Source organism: Chrysoperla carnea, chromosome 1 (genome assembly GCF_905475395.1).
Source record: "Chrysoperla carnea chromosome 1, inChrCarn1.1, whole genome shotgun sequence".
Classification (NCBI taxonomy): Eukaryota; Metazoa; Arthropoda; class Insecta; order Neuroptera; family Chrysopidae; genus Chrysoperla; species Chrysoperla carnea.
In genome coordinates, this window is record NC_058337.1 from 44,712,357 (window position 1) to 44,730,228 (window position 17,872).

Here is a 17,872-nt window from a genome sequence, read left to right on the forward strand (position 1 = left end):
CATTTTTATTTTTTTATTTTTACAATTTTTTAAATTATAAAATTAAGTAAAAAATATTAAATGATCACAAAATTCCACTTTCATTTTGACAACTTAACTGTCAGTCTGACATTAGCATTTAAAGGCTGCCGCATTTAAATGGTTCCTAAAACAGTTTTAGCTCAAGTTGAAAAATACTCGATAAAAAGTTTTCATTAATTTTTTATGTTTTAAAATGTCTACAGATAATTTAGAATGGTATGTATTTTCAATTATTTTTTCCTATTTTCTTAAATACATTTTAATTTTAATCTTTAATAGGTCATTCAACCGAAAAATATTACAAGTTCCGAAGAATTTAAATCGAGTCTTGGTTTGCGATCATCCTCTGAGACCGAACGTTACTTTGGTAATATAGGCATAAAATACGTAAAATTCTTTTATTTATATACATATGATTTTTAGGTAACGGAAAGTCGTATAACCCGTCGAGGATATGGAGATAGTACGTCGGCTAGTACTGAATCCTCTACGCCAATTCGCACTCCTAGTTTAGATCCTTTATCATCTGGATTCAATGGAGAAGATCCTTTACATCAATTTGCTCGAGCTGCTCAAGACCCACTTTCAGAAATGGTTGAAGAAATGGTAAAATTAATAACTGTGTTCTGTACACTCTTAATTCGGATTTGCATTTGTTTTTATATAGAAATGGCAAGATGAGGATGATGTTAGAGTTCGCAAGAAAAGCAAAGAAGCATATCCTGAGGATAGTATCGAACCGTGGTGTAACAGACGTGCCGCAATTTTAGCTAAATATACCACATCTGAAAAATTATCAATTGTCACGAGTTTTCTTTCCGGTGGAGAAAAGGGTAATTTGAAGCAAAACGGAGGACAAAAAATCGATAATAAGTTAAATTTTTCATAATATTATCATTTTAGTTGTAGTTAAAGCTCAAAGTTCAACTGTCGACAAAGTAAAAACACGATTAGAACAATTAGATGAATTCGAAGAAGGCTCCGTACGACATGAAGGTGATTTATCACAACAAGAATATACAGTTCGAATCGAACAATTGAATACTGAATTGGTAAAAATTGTTTGTATTATTAATAGCACTTAAACTAAATATTAATCTTTTAATTTAGGTATCAGCTTGGAAAGGTGACCAAAAAGTTCGAGCCTTAAAAATTGCAATACAATGTGCAAAATTATTAGCTGATACATCAGTAATGTCGTTTTATCCCAGTAAATTTGTACTCATTACTGATATTTTAGATATTTTTGGAAAACTAGTCTATGAAAGATTGAGAGTAAAGGCTGAATATCATTTGTAAGATCTACTCAAAACAATTTATTTTTGAACATTTTATTAAAAATATTTTCTCAAACAGACCTGGAAATAAAGTTGCGAAACATTTGCCTGAAAATTTTACTCCTGATATGGTTTTAGAACCAGCCAAAGAAACTTGTCGTAATTGGTTTTATAAAATTGCGTCGATTCGAGAACTGGTTCCAAGACTCTATATTGAAATGGCCATTCTTAAGTCATACAGCTTCCTTACATCCAGGTAAAAATTTTTTAACATAAGAATGAACCATTTCTTCATTCATTGAATTTTTTTTTTTTTGCAGTGAATTTTCGGACGCACTAATGCGTCTAACTCATATGATTCGTGGTATAGGACATCCAATTGTTGCAATATATGCTAGATGTTATCTTTGTCGAGTAGGGATGCTAGTCTCAACACCAAATACAGATCGTCGATATCTCTCTGAAAATTTCAGAGATTTCCTAGCATCATACAATCAAGTAATAATTGTTTAACTTTACACTAAAAATTTTAAATATTAATTTATAAACTTCATCCAAGGTTCTATCAAATGCAGTTCGTACCGAATGTCAAAGGCAAAAAATGGAAATAAGTGCATATTTTTCATTATACCCGCCAGCTTTAGACTGGATATTACAAGCTGCATCTGCAACTTCACAGGCTCCTCCATTATTGGATCAACTGCTAGAACAATGCCAGAAATTGAACAACAGGTAAAGTATACTATAAAAAGTATACTGAGCACTCTGTAAAAATTTCAACTTGAGTTCTTTTATCGTTTTTGAGTTATCGTGATGACCGACGTACAGACGACAGACAGACAGACAGGCGACCGGAAATGGACTAATTAGGCGATTTTATGAACACCTATACCAAAATTTTGTTCGTAGCATCAATATTTTTAAGCTTTACAAACTTGGGACTTAACTATACCTTGATATATTTCAAATATACATGGTACAAAAATTTCCTCTATCTCTTTCTATTATGAGAATTTTATTTTAAAAACTTGTGAAGAATAAGTAAAATTTTCCTTTTTCTCTAACCACTTAAGAGTTAGAGTGACCTTGAAAGTTAAAGTAATCTTCAAGATCAGAACTTATACAACTCCTTAAGCCCGAAACATACGTTACTGTTTTCCCAATCTTTAACAATTTTAAATTTTATTTTCGTTTTGAATTTCAGCGGATTATTATTAAACACCATTATGGCATCCTTTAAACCAAACCTGATAGCAGATAGAGCACCACAATTTGTAGAAATGATAACTAAATGTAACAATGAAAGTAAGTTTTTAAAAATTGTATAAAAGAGTAAGCTAATAAAAACTAACAATCCATAAATATTTTTTAGGTTTTCCATCTTACGTTTTATTTAGAACATTAGGTCTCTGTCTAGCCTTAAACCCACCACCTCAAGAATTTCGTAGACCTGTGTTAAATAATGTCTGGAACAAAGTCTCAAATTTATCAAATCCTAATCATTATATTCATTGCGCTGAAGTGTGGGTTCAGTATGCAGTGGTGAATTTCTCAGTGAGTTAATTGCAATTATTCTTTTTAGTAATCATTTTTAGTTTCATTATCATTATCTGTTGGCTTCAACTTCTTTATTTCAGAGTCGTGAAGTGAATACATTTTTAGGAGATATCATCAAAAATATGACGCCAAATCGCGCCTATGAAAATTTCTATCCACAATTACAATTAATATTAGAAAAAGTTGTAAATCATACGCAAGATTTTGAATCGTTGCTGATGATGAATAATTTTTTACCACTCTTAGATTTATTCCAAAAAGAAAATGTTCGAGTAGATGCATGCCGAATTGTGATTACAGCATTTTCAAATCAAAATTTAACTGTTAGCGACCCAATAGTTATTAATGCGTTAATGTTTGTTTGCCGTATATTACACGATTCTGTAAAGTAAGTAATTATTTAAATTTCGAAATCCTCAATATCCCTAAATAAATTTCTGTTTTTAAATTGCAACTGTTTTAAGTGACAGTTGTTAAAACAGCTACTAAAATAGAATATAGTATCGCAGAATGTCTCTTAATTTCTTAAACAATTTTTAGTGCATTAACTGTTGATGATGAGCGTCGTCAAATTGGAAATCTTTTAACGAATTTTGTAAAACGTGTCAATTATGGACGTGATTTTGAACAACAATTAAATTTTTACGTTGAAGCGCGTGCTGCCTTTACAAATTTAGATCCAGTGTTAGCGCAACTTGTGCAATGTGTGAATCGTCTATCAGTTGATACTCGACTTGTTGTAAAAGGGAATCATACACGGAAAACAGCAGCTTTTGTACGAGCATGCGCTGCATATTGTTACATAACTATACCATCAATAATATCAGCGTTTACAAGAATGGAATTGTATTTATTATCAGGACAAGTTGCATTATTTAATCAATGTTTAGGGCAAGCAGATGCATGCTTTAAAGCTGTGTTATCACTGATTGCGGATATACCACGCACACTAGAAGTTGATGGAAAACAGTGCAGTACTGATCAATATCTAATTAGCTATTTACGAAATTTCCTCTCTACACTTTTAGTGGTACCTGTAAGTTTTTCCTAATACTGTGATTTTAAACAATTTTGTATTAAGCCAACTTCATCACGATTAGTGTTGCCAATTTCAAATTTTGAGCCTGCTATTTCGATATACAGTGTTATTTTCAAACATAAAACGAATTTTAAATTTTATAACACTTAGGGTTAAGCTTTATTGACGCGTCAAGACATCAGACACTGTCGATGATAACAGCAAATACACGGCCATAAGCAAATATAGTTTCGTTTGATTAACACTTTTAACTCTTGTCGTTGCTTGACGCGACAACGGAACTAAGCCTTTAATCTACAAAATTAGCAAGAATGCATAAAATAATATTTACGAACTACGCCTATTTAAAATTATAAAGTATACATAAGTAAGAGAGGAATTCAGAATAATAATTTTAATAACTAGTCGGGATTATTAGGATAGTAAGTGGGTGGATCAGTGTTATCAAAAGTTACATTTGAGAGTGAAGTTTATAATTTTCAAATGTCTCCTGATAATCTGAGATATTTAAAATGAAATACACACTCAAGCACTCACGCATAATTGATGTAGTGTCTATGATTGATCATGATTATAACACGATTTAATGTAGCTTCATAAACGAATTTGGTTTTTGGTTTTTAGGATAGCCCTGAACAAAGTACATTATATTTACTACGAAGTTTATTAGGAATTCTTCAGAATTATGCATGGGGACCAAATAATTCATCCAGAGCATACGTTTTTTTAAATGTCCTAGACTTAATTGCTGTGGCTTCAAAGGAAACATATCCATATCACATTGATAAAAGTACGTAAATTTTAAATATAATTGCATTATCCGATATTATAAATTTTCAAAACATTTAATATTTTATAGTTGACTCAAATGACTCACTTTATGGTTCTGATCCAAAATTTATCGAGGAATTGAATAAAATAGCAACCTTAATTGTTGAAGATTTGCTGGCTCATTTAAAATATTTAGGTGAACAAAATGAATATAGAATTCAATCAAATCTCGCCGTAGAGTTAAGTGTACGGATTATGTTACGAGCAGATTTAAATAATAAGCGATTGGCGACTCTTGCGTTTAATTTATGGCAATTAGCTCAAAAACATAAGCAGTTTGATGTAAAATACATGGTAATTTTTTAGTACTTTTTCAAATTATTTGCAGCTAATCTTCATTTTATATAATTTTAGACACGAGCTTTAGAATATTTAAAGCAAAGAAGTGATAAAGAAGATAATGAAATATTAAAAGCTATTACAACAAAATTGAAAATTAACCATTAATAAATTTATATATTTTGTACATTGTTATAAATTTTCTATTTTAATGTTTATTTTGATAAATAAATTGTTTTTAAGAATTTCCATTCATTTTCATATTTTTAAATGGCTTTATGAAATTAAGTTGTATTTAGCTTGCGTTGTTTTATCAATGACAGTATATACTGTCCAGTATAGTGACCTCATCATTGATAATGTTGAAAACTTGAAGGAGGATATGTTTTAGAAAATTATAATTATCAAACTTTTGTGGTTAAATTCATCGTATGCCATTAATAAAGAAAAATGCAAATGTCTTAAACTAGTGTTTCTTTATTAATGCTGAATATGTATGGCCGTAACCCAATTGCATAAATGGAACCTTTATAATTTCATCAAATCCGCCCGACTGAATGCTATCATCACTCTTACTTTTAGATTATCTGTTTAAAGGGTGGAAAGGGAGACAGTTCTTTATATTGAATTGATACTGCTTTTTTTCAAACAAACAAGTGAAAACAAACAATTGACTGAGTTAATTGTTGAAATACCATGTATAGACAGTGTTGATGGCGCAAGCATTTGTTTTTCGACATCACGTAAATAATAAAAGATATCCACTTTTAAATAGCCACATACATAACTGATATTCCTATATTAATACATACTATAAAATTTGCACCTAATTAGCGCTCTCGTGGATAAACAGTGATGTTTACAAAAAAATGTTTCAAACAAAAGTTGTTAATTTTTTAATGAGGAACATTTATTACACTTAAACTTTTGTTCTATCTCTAACGGTTTACAAGGTGGGTCCTGCGGACCCAAGACCCAATTGACCTATATTGCTCATTTACGAACTCAACCTCACTTTTTACGTCCTAAGTACGCTATAAAAATTTCAGCTTGATACCTATTTTTGTTTTTGAGTTATCATGTTGACAGACAGACGGACAGACAACCGGAAATGGACTAATTTGGTGATTTTATGAACACCTATACCAAAATTTTTTTCGTAGCATGAATATTTTGAAGCGTTACAAACTTGGGACTAAACTTAATATACTATGTATATTTCATATATACATGGTATAAAAATATGCAAATTTAAAAGTAATCTAATATAACAAAATGCGATTTCATTTCAAAATAAATTCACTCAAGTACTTCATAAGTTGGTTCTTTAAACAAAAATTATTAGAAGGTTTTCAACAGAAAAGAGATCATATTAACGATTTTTAAATTTCGAGCAACATTCACCTGTTGCGAAAAGCTTCTACCATACACAACAAATAATACAAGCAAAAATATGTATAGTGACATTTTCTGTATGATCACAGACTTGGGTGTCTATGTATCTTCTATAGTTTAACAGTCTTAATTGTAAATATTTCAAAGATAGTTATACTCAACTCAGTATATATAGGATAGTGGAACAGTTTACTCGGTAAGTAACTCCCGACGCAAAAACGGAGGTGTTATAAGTTTGACCGCTATGTTTGTGTGTGTATGTCAGTCTGGCTTTGACATCGTTGCTCCTAAACGGATGAACCGATTTTGATTTTTTGTTTTGTTTCGAGAAAATCGGTTCAGTTTGAATAGAGCTACAAGGAAAAAAACCTATTTGTCACGGTGTTTTTAAATTTCATAGATTTCATTTGTACATTTTTTTCTTGTTAACAGTAATAAGTAAACGTTCTACATCTTGCCTAAACTAATATTGAAAGGTTAACAATCAATGGCACTATTGGACTGAAGACTCTTTGCCAATATTACCTACAACTCTACAAGATGCTTGTCGTTGCTTTTGTAATACAAGAGTATACCTAAATCCCAGATCAGCCGTAATGACTAGTATCAATTGATAGAATTGATTAATTTTATATTGGACTGGAATTATACGACTTTATTTTGTTTTTCTGATTGAGAATCTGGTTTGATTTGGTAAAAGAGAAATTTATTTTTTATTTACAATATCGATATACTAAGGAACACTTTAATGATACGAAGTTAATCAAATCAAAACAATTTAAAAATTAACGTCAGTAATTAATAAAAACCCATTTGTTTTCCTCATATATCTAATAATGGAAATATATGTACATGCCTTATGTAGGTATATACCGGCATAGAATCATGAATTCGTGATGAAAATTGATTAAAATAGGTTATAAAAACTTCAATTCGTGTGTAATAATTAATTCACAATAACCTCACATATTTGCATCATCTTCCTATCCATTCTCTTCTTCGTGGCAACCGTTTAAATAATTTTTATGAAGAAAGTACAGTAGATTAATGAGAACGTTCAACTCCTTAGCATATTGTTTCAAATTAGGCATACAATTATTAAATAAAAATCACTTAAGTACAAATTCAAGTCTAAAATTTCCAGTTGCTTATTTTAACACAAAAGTTGAGTGGGGTTCAAAAAAATTAAATCGTAAAGTTAAATTACATTTTTCGTTGGACACAATGGCAGATCCAAAAATCGAAGAAATTTTAGCTCCGCTAAGAGCTAGCGTAAAAGAACAGGTAAGTGAAATAATTTTTAACATATAAAAATAAAACAATAAAGCATAAAGTATGTTTTTAGGGTGACTTAGTAAGAGAATTAAAAGCTCAAGGAGCTCCTGAATTAAATGTTAAAAAAGCTGTAGCTGAATTAAAAGCACGGAAAAAAATCTTAGAAGATAAAGAATTGAGTCTGGTACCAGATTCGGCAACTTTCGATCGTGCGAAAATGGAAGATTTATTAAAAAGACGATTTTTTTATGATCAAAGTTTTGCTATATACGGTGGAATCACTGGCCAGTTTGATTTTGGACCAATGGGTTGTTCGTTCAAATCAAATATGCTCGATGCTTGGCGTAAATTTTTTGTTTTAGAAGAACAAATGCTTGAAGTTGATTGTTCAATTTTGACACCGGAACCTGTTTTAAAGTAAGATTATAGATCTGTATTGATGAGTACTTTTTTAGATAGAAAATTCTTAAATCCAGATCAATTCGATCCAACTTACACAATCTGAAGACACACTGAACGGACGATTCTGTACAAAAATCCTTGTCACATAAAGATAATTATATGAATAAGAATCTAAATACAAAATATAAAAACATTGAATTTGTATTTTGCCGATATCTAGCTCGAAAATAAATAGTTGATTAAAAATACTGTTGGGACAACAATTTTAACCTGATCCGAAAACATTCACTCACGTTTGCTACAAGAAATGACGAAAAATATTAATCTAGAGGGATGTAAGACTTGTACCCTTACTATATGATCGAAAATTTTATACAAATTTAAGGTAAATTGACAAATTGGTAATCAGGCCAAATTTTCTATCCGAAAAACATTCAAAGCTGAAATTAATTTGGCTACAAACTATCGGATTTCGGATTATTCTTATTTGAAGTAGTAGGTCCAACAATATGTATGTCACATCGTTAGTTAGTGCCTCTTTTTCAGCAACTCAGTACTAAAATTTAAGTAATTATAATTAAAGAGAAAAAAATTCACTCGAACCAGGACTCGAACCTGGACTTCTTGGATTCATGTCAAGCGCCCTACCAATTAGGCTATTCGAGTTCTAGACACGAATGCAATTTTTTCAACTCAATAAATTTTTTAATTGATCCACTTATTTATTATTATTACTTATTGTTGTTGTTTACTTATAATTATGCATACGATTTTTACATCATGGTCTATTCGATTATTTTTGAAGTAATATGCTACATACAGGCGTAAACTAAATATTGACAAATATCTTGTCTAGTAATCTTAATTAAAGAGAATTGAAAAAGATTACTAGACAAGATATTTGTCAATATTTAATTTACGCCTGTATGTAGCATATTACATCAAAAATAATCGAATAGACCATGATGTAAATATCGTATGCATAATTATAAGTAAACAACAACAATAATTAATAAGTAATTATATATTTGTTTCAGGGCTTCAGGGCATGTTGATCGATTTGCTGATCTAATGTCAAAAGATGTAAAAACTGGCGAATGTTTTCGTGTAGATCACTTAATAAAAGCGCATTTAGAAAAATTATCAGCTGATAAGAAAGCTACTGATGACGTTAAAGCTGAATGTAAAGACATTGTTATCAAGGTAAAAATTTTTAATTTATATTCTACAAATTTCAATTCACAATTATTTTTTCGTATAGTTAGATGGAATGAATAAAGATGAAATGGCAGCCATTATGAAAAAATACAATATGAAAAGCCCTCTCACTGGAAACGATCTTACCGAACCGCTTGAGTTTAATTTAATGTTTGAAACTCAAATCGGACCAAGTGGTTTAATTCGAGGGTAAATTAAAAATTTAATTTTTAAATCATACATTAACTCATTCTTTTTACTTTGTGCGACAGATTTTTGAGACCAGAAACAGCTCAAGGAATATTCGTAAATTTTAAACGACTACTAGAATTTAATCAAGGAAGATTACCGTTTGCAGCCGCTCAAATTGGTAATGCATTCCGTAATGAAATTTCCCCTAGATCAGGATTAATTCGTGTACGAGAATTCACAATGGCTGAAATAGAACATTTTTGTGATCCAATTGATAAAAATCATGGAAAGTTCGATAGTGTTCGTGATACAGAAGTTACTTTATACTCAGCTTGCAATCAAATGGATGGAAAAAGTGCAGAAAAAAGAACTATAGGAGATGCTGTTAAAGAAGTGAGTATTTAAAATTTATTTTTCATTAAAAGATTTGCTGTTAATTCCAAAATTTATTATTTTACAGGGTTTAATTGCAAACGAAACTCTTGGATATTTCATGGGTCGTATTTATACATTTTTATTGAAAATTGGTGTACATCCTACTAAACTTCGATTCAGACAGCATATGAATAATGAAATGGCACATTATGCTTGTGATTGTTGGGATGCAGAATGTCTTACCAGCTATGTAAGAAAATATAAGTTTAACTTTCAACAAGCAGTTTAACACAAATTTAAAAAAAATCTAAAAAGATGCTATTGCATTCTAAAATAAAACGTTGTCTTAATCAGGGCCGTAGAGAATCAAAGCCCGACGGAATTAATGACTGATTACTTGCACATTCTTATTTTTATACCATGTATTTGAAATATATCAAGGTATATTAAGTTTAGTGGCGAGTTTGTAACGCTTGAAAGTATTGATGGTACCAACAAAATTTTGGTGTTCATAAAATCACGTAATTAGTCCGTTTTCGGTTTCTGTCAACACGATAACGCAAAAACGAAAAGAGATATGAAGTTGAAACTTTTATAGCCTGCTTAGGACGTAAAAAGTAAGATTGTGTTCGTTCGTAAATGAGCAACATAGGCCCATTGGCTCTTGGGTCCAATCTTTTAAACCATTAGAGACAGAACAAAAGCTTAAATATAAAAAAATATTCCTTATAAAAAAATAAACAACTTTTGTTTGAAACATTTTTTTCGTAAACATCACTGTTTACCCGCGAGGGCACAAATTAGGTGCAAATTTTTTAGTATTAAAAATAAACAACTTTTGTTTGAAACATTTTTTCGTAAACATCACTGTTTACCCGCGAGGGCGCAAATTAGGTGCAAATTTTTTAGTATTATATGAGAATATCAGTTAGATGTGTGTGGCTATCTAAGAGTGGATATCTTTCTTTACTTACATGACCGTAAAAAAACAAACGATTGCGTCTACAATGTTTATACATGGTATTTTAACAATTAACTCAGTCAATTGTTTGGTTTCACTTGTTATCCCTATATTTGTTACCAAAAATTTCATAATTTTTACAATTTTTTAAATTTTATTTGATATTTTAGAAACTTTTTTTTTTACATCGGAAGCAATCTTCCTTGAGAAAGTCGTACCTTGTTAGGCTTCCTAAAACTTTCATTGCATTCTAAATCTGCGTAAATTTGATTTAAAATTTAAAAAGATTACAGAAAAAAAGTATCCTGAAATGATTTAATTGTGAACAAATTGCGTTTAGAAAGACTTTCCCCATTTTATTAACAATAAAATGATATGTATATGCAATTCATATTTTCCGTTGTAGGGTTGGCTTGAATGTGTAGGATGTGCAGATCGATCAGCATATGACTTATCGCAACATACAAAAGCTACCGGAGTCAGATTAGTCGCTGAAAAGAAATTACCAGAACCAAAAGTCGTAAAATTTGTGGAACCTGTTATTGATAAACGTACTCTCGGTTCGGAATTTAAACAAAAAGCTAAAGTGATTACAGAAACTTTAGTATCATTGGATAAAAATCAATTAGAAGACCTTGATAAAGAATTAAATTCAAATGGGTTAGTAACTACATGCAAAAAAATCTATTCAGGCTCAAAATAACATGTTTTTATTTTTAGTGAATATACTCTCAAAGTTGGAAACGACGAATATAAATTAAAAAGAAATCATGTTCCTTCTATCAAAAGTTACGAAAAAACTGTTCACGTAGAAGAAATTATACCAAGTGTTATTGAACCTTCTTTTGGAATTGGCCGCATTATGTATGCTGTGTTCGAACATAACTTCAAAATGCGAGAAGGTGACGAACAGAGAACTTATTTATCTATACCTGCGGTTGTAGCACCTTTAAAATGTTGTGTCTTACCATTGTCTGGAAATCCGGAATTCGAAAGCTTTGTAAAAGTTGTTTGTAAGTATTTAACAAGTAATATTTTACTAGTTAACAAAAATTAAAAAATATTCTGAACTTTTTTTTTTAACAGCAAATGAATTAACAAATGTTGGAATGTCATATAAGGTAGACGATAGTAGTGGTTCTATTGGTCGAAGATATGCACGTACTGATGAAATTGCTATACCATATGCAGTAACAATTGATTTTGATACCATTGGAACGGACACTGTGACATTGCGTGAAAGAGATTCCATGCAACAAGTTCGAATACCGGTAAATATAATAGAATTTCTATGTTTTTCACTTTTCTTAGTTTTTTTATTCTTTACATTGAATTGAAAATTGGAGATATTTACTCATGTGCCTTAAAATTATAAATGAAGGTTTACTTTTATAATGGAACTTGGCTCATTCGAACAATCTTTAGCGAAAGATCAATTACATTAATAATGAGAATTTTCGTTGCGTTAGGTATGAGCTTCATATTTTTGATTTATACCTATGTCCTTATTATTTATTATTCGAAATTTCTTTATTTTTTATTATCGGAACTAGATTTTCTAGCCGATAGCTTTGTTTGCTAATACAACAATTTAGTATGTTGACTAATACTATTATACTACAGACTTTTTGTTAAACATAGACTGCTACTTAATGGCGAATATTTATCTCCATGGTATAAAAAAAAAACCATATAATATATAATCTATTTTACATCATATCATTCAAAATTTTAGTTCATAAGTCAGCTAGTACAAATTATACCATCCTCACCGTTTCATATTTAAATCTGTAGAAATCTGGAATCGCGAATCGTTGATAAAAAATTAACTAGTATTTTGGAATCACGAATAGTTATTATATTCGTACAATACTGCAAGAAATTAGAAAGTTTTGAAATTATCTTACAAGTAATATTTTCATATCTATACAAAAATTCAGCAGGATGCTGAACCACTCTTAGGCGTAAATGACTTTCCCCCACTTGGATTCATTTCTTGAACATCTGTGAAATAAGATCAACGTCAACGATATGGAAGCTCATTTCACATCGGACAAAATAGCAAATATACACAGGGTACCGACGTATAAATACGCAAACTATTACTAAGTTGAAAGCCCTTTTATCCAAAAACTCATAGCCAAGGAGTTACGGACAATAAATTTACGTGATCACTGAGAATAAAGTAACCAGTTTTCTCAATAAAATTTAATTACTTACTTATCTTATAATAATTCACAACGAAACTTGAATATTATCCGGGTTTGTATTTGTTTACTGTTGGTGGCCCCTCAAACATTTACTGATTTGTTCGTGGGAAACATGAATAGATGGGTTTTTATTATTGATCATGTCTAAAGAAATCTATTATTAATTGTTCACTAAAAAGAAATACCTAATTAAATAAGTGAAAACAAACAATTGACTGAGTTAATTGTTGAAATAAACTGTATAGAAAGTGTTGAATGTCGGTGCTTGCATTATTTTTAATATGTTACTTATAAGAGTTTAAAAAATCAACACAATTATGAAAATTTCCGAAAATAATTTCTAGAACTTTTTTTCATTTTTCGTGAACATTTCACAATACCACTAGTTGAAGCTACCTGCAAATTTTCAACTTACTATCTAGTATAATTTTTGAGAAAATGGATACCAATGTTTTGTCCTAATTTGTGCCATCACAGGTAAACCATGATGTTTACGAAAAAAATTTCCTAAGTTGTTTATTTTTTCAAAAGTAATATTTTTACATTTTTAACTTTTGCTTTATCTCTAAAGGTAAACTATTGACTTAGGTTGCTCATTTACGAGCTCAAACTCACTTTTACGCTCGGACCTCGCTATAAAATTTCGGCTCGATATCTTTTTGTGTTTTTGAATTATCTCATTGACGGACAGGCAGGCAAATGTGAATGAACCAATTATAGGTGATTATGAAGACCTATACCCAAATTTTTTTCGTTTCATCAATATTTCCAGGGGATATAAATTGGGGACTAAATTAGTACCTATACCTTGATATATATTTCATATAATTATACAGGGTACAAAAAAGTTTCAACAAAATTATTTTTTGTTTCAGATAAAAGAAGTTGGAAGTTGTGTCCGCGATTTAATTTCAGAAAAATTAACCTGGAGTAGCGTTGTAGAAAAATATCCAAAATTCGAACAACAAGAAAATAAATAATACTAACTTCACTTATTAAGTTAATTTTTTGGCTATTTCAAAACTTCACTTGCTTTTAAAGATGCATTTTTTATTTATGATCAATTTTTATGAAATAAAAACACTTATTTGTAAAATGAAAAAGTTTGTAATTTTTTTTATTGTGGTGTACAGGTATTTTTTTGGATTATTAATAATAACATTTCTAATATGCATTTTTTCCGGTAAATTTGAGATTTTTGCATTGTAAATTGCGTTCTCAATCTTTCATAATTTTTTTTTTGGCTACGATATTTACATAATAATAATTGCAAATACAAATATTTTATTTTTGGATCTGGCTTTACACAAACTAACGAGGTTTACAACAAACATTAAAATACAAAACATTTAATTTATATATCGACAATTTTTTGGCAATTGTTCAGTGCACACTACGTATAAAATATTGTCAATTTGTTGCATTTTCATTCATATCTTTCTCACTACACCCTGTTTTCTGATGATAACATTATATTTTCACGTAGCTTCTATCAATCTTGAAGTATATACAAAAATTAAGAAATTATCCAACTAAACAAAGAAATTTAATCCAATACATACAAATCGCCAATTATTTTAAATACTTTAATCTTGCTTAATTTATTAGTATGATTATTTATTTTTCCTCCGATAATTCAAATTAACTTCTGCTAAATAATTTGGATAGTTAAATGGTTATTTTTATTAACTTGGAGGTCATTTCATCTATAAAAAGGTATCAAAGTGCAAAGGTAAAACTTTGTTTCTCTATTGTTCAGTGTGTAACAATTTTTTTTTTATACCAATTTACAGTACATAGAATAACAAATTGTTAATATTAGTAAAAAAGGCTATTTTTTAAAGAAAATGTTTGTATATTGCTTGAAATTAACACAAAATATACACAAAGTGAAGAAAAATATGAAAAACGCAATAATTTTTTCATGAATTTTCTTAATTATTGAGATTTGCTTTTTAAATAATGTTTTAAATAAAGTGTGAACTGCTCAAATGACTGAATAATATTAATTATCGTCGATGTGTGTTGAAAAGCCTCACGTTGATCCATTTTTTTTAAAAAAACTAGCTTAACATTATGTAAAATTTGGTTTTTATTTTTTTTATGTAATAAAAAAATTAATGAGCCATAATTAGAATGATGTGAAATAATATTTGAATCTTGATTAAGTCTACTACTCTAAGTCGGGTAAATCTTCATCGTCAGAATCTTCTTCATTTACATCTAAGTCATCGAAGTTTGGTTTACCACCTGCAGGCCCTAGAGAAAGAAAATATGTATTAAATATCAAATCGTTGCCTAAAATATATCAAACATAATATAAAAAATCTTATAACCTCCTCCTAGGCCACCCATTTGCCTCATCATTTCTTCCAAATCGCCACCTCCACCTAAACCGGCTGTAAAAGAAGCGTCACAAATAGAGTTAGAAAAATTAATCTAATATTGAAGACTGGAATAAATTTTATTTTCACTATAGCTCATTTAGTTTTCATGCTAATAGAGATTTCTAACAAAGCTCAATTTAATATTTTTCTATTTTTTATGCTGCAGAAAACAAAATATATTTGGGAACTACGTAGTGAAAAAAATTATCTAACGATAACATAATTCTAAATATAGCGATAAAACGGAATTTTTCCTCTTTTTAATATAAAATACCTCGAAAACTAAAGCTTACACCTATATACTATACCAGTATACTATTACATCTCAAAAAGCTTATAGTCCGATTTGAAACTCGAATTAGATAAAAACAAATGTACTGATGAAAGGAAAAATATTTTAGTGAAAATTTAAGGTATTTAGAAATTGTAAGTCCCTAATAAAAGATATTTTTGAAGTTTGTTCTTTAATTTTGTTGTAAGTCATTCTAACGATGTATGGGAGAATATAATCGAAGGCAAAACTTTATAATACTTCAATCGAAGTATCTATTGACAGTTAGTCACGGATTGAGAATTTTTTCTCGCGTGGAAATATCCGTTGTTTTTTTTGTCATCCGAAGTTGTTCAGGCCTTTCATGGGTCCGAGTTAGCAGAGGTATACGGATTTTTTGGCCCTTGCGTTTCAATTTTAATTTAAAAACAAAACATTTTGTTCAACGTGTTCTGAATTAGAATAAACTACTTACATTCATCGCCACTTTCATCTTCGTCTTGCCATTTGTTAAAGTCACATTTTAACCAATGATGTTTTTTGCCACCTGCTGTCAATGACGGCCAGTAAGGTTCATCAGTTTTGGCTTTTGCAAGAATTACTTCAATACAACGGCCTCTATTAAAACTTTTACTTTTTTCAGGATCAATTTCTTTATATAATGGAATTTTAACTTCATACAATTTTTGTTCTACGCCACCAACTCCTTTGAAATATAACGAATCTTTTTCAAATCTAAAAAGTAATATCGGGCCACATTAAATTAAAGTCATCTATTACATAAAGTGGATTCAATAATAATTACTTGACATCTGGTTCTTTACAATCTTCTAAATTTATTGTTACCAAAACTACTCCTGTCCGCTGTGCCCACATTACCGATGGCGGTAGAGGTCTGAAAATTGAAATACAGGTTATGTTAGGCAAATATTACAAAATCTATCAAGTTCATACTATGAAATTCATTGAATGATACAAAATTTTGTATAAATCAAAAAATTGCTGTACAAATTGAAATAAATATATAAATATTTGTAAATAGAAAACTCTAGAATAAATCAATAAAGCCATGTTTTTTCAAGATGGCTGTACACCGCATGAGAATTTAATTTATGAAATATAATATCAAATACATATGAAATGAATGATAAAATTATAAATTTCAAAAAATAATGAATCAATTAAAATATATATCAAACTTAATTTATCAAAAACCATTTACTTACGTCTGTGTAGAACTCATTCTTAGTAACTATTTGTGACTTCTCTGCAATTTGTGAGAACAAAACCGGAATAAATGTAATGAATATAGATGCGAAATGCGAGTAGGATTTCTGTGGTTTTTATTTTTTTCTATATTCAGGAAATAATTTTTTTCAAATAGTGTTTAAAATTATCCCCTATGTAAATTTTTTGTGTAATTCAAGAATTATTTGAAATAAATACTTTTTAAAAACGTATATTTCAAAAAATGCTCAATTAAATATTAAGATTCAAATTTTTGACACAATTTCAGACTGTTTATAAATAAAAGAATACTAGCTGTAAATAAAAATTTGCTAGTCATGATACACGAATTAAAATTTAAATAAATTAAACTTGATAATAAAAAATATTTCGTTATAAAAACGGTCTAATTAAGTTAAAATATGAAAATTTTTTTCCCCAAATAGATATTTTTCATATTTTGTATGAATTAAATAAAGTTAATTCTTCAAAATAAACTTTAACAATCATAAGATTCATATAAATATAATATAAGTTTTTCAAAATCTTAATTAGATAATATTGTAAAATAAAATTAAAAAAAAAAATCATACTTCCCGCTATTTATTATATAATTAATTGGCCCCTACCTTTAACTTTTTCAATATGAATATAGCGTGTATAAACACGTGCATATCAAATATAAAATAATTGAATATCTCTATAAAATAACGATTCTATTAATCTAAAACGTAATAAAATTGTAGATTTTATCAATAATTTGAGCAAAATATGTGTATGATAAATTATTATTTACAAAACATTTGAAATTATATTTAAATTTCTGTACAAAAATAAATATCCAATAAGAATTAATCATTTAGTCACGTGGAAGATCTGTGTCCAATTAAACTGAAGAGTAACTAGATCATCAGGTGTGTATGGGAAGGTGTTGGATATGAATATATTTAATTTTGTGATTAGTTGAAATTTGTAT

General features: G+C 29.2%; 2 protein-coding genes across 3 annotated transcripts; one reads left to right on the forward strand and one right to left on the reverse strand.

Moving 5' to 3' along the window:
• The first annotated feature begins 103 nt into the window (after nt 1–103).
• Nucleotides 104–14,089, forward strand: LOC123298753 (glycine--tRNA ligase). Of its 2 annotated transcripts, XM_044880851.1 has the most exons (25): nt 104–237; nt 301–388; nt 445–627; nt 689–854; nt 925–1,073; nt 1,132–1,316; nt 1,378–1,554; nt 1,619–1,796; nt 1,858–2,030; nt 2,503–2,603; nt 2,671–2,852; nt 2,936–3,243; nt 3,396–3,891; nt 4,519–4,684; nt 4,754–4,998; nt 7,621–7,683; nt 7,745–8,091; nt 9,114–9,279; nt 9,338–9,483; nt 9,546–9,858; nt 9,926–10,090; nt 11,208–11,461; nt 11,522–11,814; nt 11,888–12,072; nt 13,887–14,089. In XM_044880851.1, exons 1-25 carry the CDS (start codon nt 215–217, stop codon nt 13,989–13,991), a joined length of 4,857 nt encoding a protein of 1,618 aa, XP_044736786.1. In that variant the 5' UTR covers nt 104–214; the 3' UTR covers nt 13,992–14,089. The 2 variants fall into 2 exon arrangements, with proteins under 2 accessions (XP_044736786.1, XP_044736795.1); XM_044880860.1 differs by lacking the exons at nt 104–237; nt 301–388; nt 445–627; ... (10 more) ...; nt 4,519–4,684; nt 4,754–4,998 and adding an exon at nt 6,989–7,092 and having other exon boundaries at nt 7,544–7,683; nt 13,887–14,085.
• Nucleotides 14,090–14,977: 888 nt separating this feature from the next.
• Nucleotides 14,978–17,041, reverse strand: LOC123302203 (co-chaperone protein daf-41). Its single transcript, XM_044885046.1, has 5 exons — nt 16,896–17,041; nt 16,475–16,564; nt 16,145–16,404; nt 15,348–15,410; nt 14,978–15,270 (listed from the first exon to the last, which is right to left on the reverse strand). The coding sequence occupies exons 1-5, from the start codon at nt 16,910–16,912 to the stop codon at nt 15,185–15,187; spliced, it is 516 nt and encodes a 171-aa protein (XP_044740981.1). The 5' UTR covers nt 16,913–17,041; the 3' UTR covers nt 14,978–15,184.
• Between the last annotated feature and the right edge of the window lie 831 nt (nt 17,042–17,872).

Excerpts from the sequence above, each read along its gene's own strand:
- LOC123298753 (XM_044880851.1), top strand. The coding sequence starts at position 215 with ATGTCTACAGATAATTTAGAATG. Across the intron at positions 7,684-7,744 it reads GAGCTAGCGTAAAAGAACAG|GGTGACTTAGTAAGAGAATT; the intron begins GTAAGTGAAATA and ends GTATGTTTTTAG. Across the intron at positions 10,091-11,207 it reads CAGAATGTCTTACCAGCTAT|GGTTGGCTTGAATGTGTAGG; the intron begins GTAAGAAAATAT and ends TTTCCGTTGTAG.
- LOC123302203 (XM_044885046.1), bottom strand. Across the intron at positions 16,405-16,474 it reads TGTAAAGAACCAGATGTCAA|ATTTGAAAAAGATTCGTTAT; the intron begins GTAATTATTATT and ends ATTACTTTTTAG. Across the intron at positions 15,411-16,144 it reads AGATGAAAGTGGCGATGAAT|CCGGTTTAGGTGGAGGTGGC; the intron begins GTAAGTAGTTTA and ends CTTCTTTTACAG.